The sequence below is a fragment of the Leuciscus leuciscus genome (assembly GCF_965113295.1).
Source record: "Leuciscus leuciscus genome assembly, chromosome: 21".
Classification (NCBI taxonomy): domain Eukaryota; kingdom Metazoa; phylum Chordata; class Actinopteri; order Cypriniformes; family Leuciscidae; genus Leuciscus; species Leuciscus leuciscus.
Window position 1 is genome coordinate 37,495,706 of NC_138745.1, and position 5,000 is coordinate 37,500,705.

The 5,000-nt window shown below is 37.5% G+C and overlaps 1 protein-coding gene across 9 annotated transcripts in view; it reads right to left on the reverse strand.

Moving 5' to 3' along the window:
* ryr2a (ryanodine receptor 2a (cardiac)) overlaps positions 1-5,000 on the reverse strand; it is a 167,446-nt gene that overhangs the window by 116,267 nt on the left and 46,179 nt on the right. For all 9 annotated transcript variants that reach the window (XM_082152374.1, XM_082152373.1, XM_082152376.1 and 6 more), the window contains 3 exons: positions 4,070-4,144; positions 1,381-1,537; positions 42-206 (listed from right to left, as the gene is read on the reverse strand). In XM_082152374.1, coding sequence (XP_082008500.1) covers positions 42-206; positions 1,381-1,537; positions 4,070-4,144 — 397 coding nt within the window. The remainder of the gene's footprint in view (positions 1-41; positions 207-1,380; positions 1,538-4,069; positions 4,145-5,000) is intronic.

Sequence of the window (5,000 nt, forward strand, 5' to 3'; positions counted from 1 at the left end):
CAGTTGTTCATTTTGCTGGTGAATGCCGGTGACGTCCTCACCTTCCTCTGGACACCGCCCATGCGAGCACACTTGGCGTCCACAGACTGGTATGTGAGCCAGAGCCCGGCGTCCACGTGCTGGATGTAGCAGACCGAGTCTCCGTATTTAATGTCTGGGACGCCCATCCCATCCACCTCCTTCCTCAGGCCAAAGTCCAGCTTCTCCTGCAGGACAGGGAGCAGAGGATCATGGGTAAACACTCATGCTGACCTGAGAAGAGTTCAGCAAAAATATACATTTAAAAACTGAGTTCAATTCGACTTTAATAGTTCAGACTCAACTCAGAAAGTTGAACTCAGGTGACAGGAAGACATCACAAGTCAAGTCGTATATATATCTCTCTTTACACACACATAGTTTCATATCAACTTTACAGAAAATCATCATGTTAATGTTTATAATCTTAATATTAGAGATGGATGATATAGTTACATTTTGAGATTTGATATATTAGTTCAACAGTGTGGCTCATCAAAATATCAAGCGTTAGAATGAAAAAACATCAAAATGTGTATTAATTATGAACACAATTACGAATAATAAAAATTACATTTTAATACCTGATAACACATTTCTGCTCATATTTCTCTAAACTCATATCAATAGATCAGTAGTGACAAAACAGCCAATGAACAGCCAACAGTTATTCTTTCTTCAGTAATAATTCTCAATCCTAATAGAAAATTGAAATTATGACATACTAAGTCATATTTATGAGATGAAAAGTCAAAATTGTGATATTCCAAGCCATAATTATGACATATTACAGTGGTGGCCAAAATTATTAGAACACCTGACAGATCTGAAAATATTGATAATGATTTCATTTCATAATGTTCATGAAACATGCAGATGGTTGCTCTGAGCACCACAAATATTAGAAGTGAGTCATACTGTTTTTATCCACTTTTAACTTTAATATGTGGTGTGGCCAGTTCATCATTTTCCATATTCCAGCAGATCCATCGCAGAAAGTTCCGGCAATACTTAGGAGAATGTTTAGGGTCATTGTCCTCTTGGAAAATAACAACTAAACCTCTTAAATATACCAAGTGTTCTAATAATTTTGCCCACCACTGTATGTTGATAATATTGATAAAGTCATAATTTCAACTTTTCAACTTATAATAATGACATGCATATTCTAAGTTTGACCTTTTGTCATAATTATGATTTACTAAAGCCTGTTTTTTTTCTTATGTGGCTTCCATTCAATTCTGTTTGCTTCCTGACACAAATCCAATTCAAATTCAGGATCTTAATCTACATTCTCACTCGTATGCAAATGAGGTGATGTGATAATGAGGCATTAGAAGCTCAGGTTATCGTCAGTCTCACTTTTGAGGAACGGAAGCAGAAAGCCGTGGATTTGATGTCCGCTTTCTCCTTGTCCATCAGCAGGAGCCCTTGATCGTCCATCATGCTGAGATATTTCCCCGTGGTCACATGACGCAAGCGAAACGGCTGACCCCAGCGGATGTGACTGCCGCTCCACCTGCACACAGGCATATACAAACACACACACACACACATATATATACACACTCAAACCAAAAATTTATCAGACACCAGATATCATTTTTTATATTTGTTTCACTAGTGTGATCATGATCAGGACACTATAGTTCATTAGTGTAAGTGAGGAGAGCAAAATAAAGTAAACTGTGACATATTATACCCAAAGACTCTTCATTCAGTGACTACCAGTAAAACTTATACAAATTTGGGACCAAAAATGATTGGGACACTTTGAGCTGATCATGTTTTGCTGAAGTGTGTTTTCTTTAATTGCTAATGCTCTTTTTACACACAGACTGAACAAAATGAAGCATTGCTTGGTGATTGGTTGAGCTAAACTGGTATTATCTAATTGTGTAGTTAAATTTAACAGCTGACAGATATTCAACATAATTCATGTGTGAGACAGTCTAACAGAAGGACGGACAAAACCAGTCAAATATCAACATTTTATTACCATTTTCTAAACCAGGGGTTCCCAAACTTTTCCATGACAAGGCCCCCCAAATACTACTAGGTTCTGGCCAAGGTTCAATGGTTCAATGTTATTGAACCCATCGACAATACTGTGGCAAATGTAGAAATAAATAAATAAAACATCTAGGTGAACATCAGATTATGTGATGGTGTTTGATACCAGCCAATCAGAAAGATTATAGAGATGAACCGATTACAATTTTCAAGACCGATTCCGATTTTTCATTGAGTTTGACCTGCAGATACAGATTTTAGCCGATTCTGATTTAATTTTTTCTAACCACTTTACAGCACACACAAATATTTATTTTCTATAAATATATTTTTTATAAAACACCACTTTTACCCAAACTGATTAATAAAAACAAGTTTAAATGGGTACATTTTCTAAAAATATTTTTGAGTCTTCATTTTCTTTTCTGACATAGCCTACTCCAGTTCTTGTTAAAACACACTATAGCCTACATGCAAATTATGTGCATTTTTGGTACTTTTTGTGTGAAATCATATTTATTTTGTCCATCAAAAGTGTGCTTTCGCTTTAATTGAGCGTGAGCAGCGCAGCAAAAATAGACGGCGCCGAAACCCTCCGCTTCACTACTGCTCACGGCACGCGACGCTCCTGCTTGACGCTCACGCGACGCTCCTGCTCGCAGTGTGAATGCACTCACTGAACATGCACGCCGGAAAAAAATTTGCGCTGCTCACGCGCCGCTTGCGGTCTGAAACGGCCGTAATTCACAAGGTTTCAGGGTCGCTACATGTGCGTTCTGTGTGCACGTGTGATGCTGATGTTACGCGATGTTAATCATGCGGCGCCCGAGTGCATTTGAATCGGCATATGTCACAGTCAGACTGAAAATCGCCCAAAAATCTGCCAATTCTGGTCACCAGCCGATCAATCAGTTCATCTCTAAAAGATTAGCATTAAAAGTATAATGTTCAGATAGGCTATGCAACAAATTATTATAATGTTATTTCATAACAATACTCATATTAACACTTTTTTTTTGTGACGTTTTTTAACTTTTTTTTCCGCTTTTTTTTCCAACTTGCTGCGGCCCCCCTGGCGCCCCCTGTTCCGCGGCCCCCAGTTTGAAAACCCCTGTTCTAAACTATAGAGAATAAACTGTGATAATGTGAGAAATGTTGAAGGTGTGTGAGTAAGTGTTGGTTTGACTGTATATATGTATATAGCGCATGAGTCATATGTTCTGATACTTTCATGGTGAATTAAGTTTGTGTTTTGCATCTGATAACTGTACTCTTCCAAGACAAACAGCGGCTCAAGGGATTGGTACAGGTTGGGAACAGCACGAGTAGAATGACGTGTACACAGCTTTGATGCTCATGATGAAGAAGCAGAAGTGGAACAGTGCCGGGCTCCTGCTCCAGAATCCGGCCCCAACACCAAAATGCCACTTTTGATAAAACGCTTCCAACTTCAGCGTCCTCCGATTATTTTTAGTCAGACGTCCTGCAGTGTGTAATTAAAGGCTTCATGGGAACAAACGCTGCTTCTGCTGCCAGAAGGGTCAAACCTGAGACCCGATGACATCATCACTGCGGCATCATGGGCTCTTTCAGGGTCAAACATGAGTCTGTGCTCTACTTTATCAGTGAAGACCCATGAAATCAGAAATGTCATGTGCATTTTTAAAAGTGTGAATTCAAAATAGAACTAAATTGAAATCCTCATATTAGAGTGATTTCTGGAGGATCATGTGACACTGAAGACTGGAGTAATGATGCTGAACATTCAGCTTTGATCACAGGAATAAATTACACTTTACTATATATTCACATAGAGAACAGATTATTCCATTTACACTGGAATAATATTCACTGTTTTTACTGTATTTCTGATCAAATAGAAGAGACTCTTTATAAAACTTAAAAATATCCTAATTCTTCCACATGTTTGACTGGTAGTGTAAATAGTAAAACTGAGTGTTTCTGCTGAGCTGAACAGATCTCAGAGGAGAACAGAGATGAGCTCATGTCCAGATCAGGTGTTGAGATGTTCACTCACGCGACTCGCAGCGTCTCCAGCCTCCACAGGGATCTGGCGTGGATGGACACGGCTCCACCCTCGTAATGCACCGTCCTGAAGAGAGAGAAACACACCACCACACACTGAATAACAGCTCTTCATATCAGACTATATTCGTCCACTTCTGCTTTAAACAGAATAATGACAGCAGAATCAACAAACGAAGCAGAGCTCGGAGCAAAATACTTCAAACTAGTCAAGTCCTCTTTATTTCTACAGCGCTTTATACAATAGAGATCATTTCAAAGCAGATTCACAGTAATAAACAGGAAAATAACAGAGTCAATGATGCAAAACTCGTGTGTGTTAGTGGTGTGTGTCGTCAGTGCAGATCTGAGATCAGTCTCAGTGACAATTCAACATTTGAAAACATTATTTACCTTTGTATTTGGTGTTGATTGGATTTTATAATTAATAGCCATAATTGTTCTGATTGTCAAATTAATTATAATTTCAGAAAAATTGTTTTGTTTTGTTTTGTTCTGTTTTATTTATTTTTATTAGTTTTATTATTATTTAAATTTTATTTTATTTGTATGGATTCACATAGTTTTATATGCCCGGGTAAAAGCCCTCATGAAAGGTAAAAATGCCTCGGTTCAACATTTGAAAACATTATTTACCTTTGTATTTGGTGGTCATTGGATTTTATAATTAATAGCCATGATTGTTCTGATTGTCAAATTAATTATAATTTCAGAAAAAATTATTCAACTAAAGTATTTTATTTTGTTTTATGGATTCACACAATTCTATAAAGCTGGAAAAAAAGCCCTCATGAAAGGTAAAAATGCCCTTGAAAATCAATATGAGAGGGCATGTATTATAAATATTATATATTATATAGCCCTTTATTTACACCAATAATGATGTCACTTCCTGTGCAGCAAAGCACCAATCAAAACCCAGC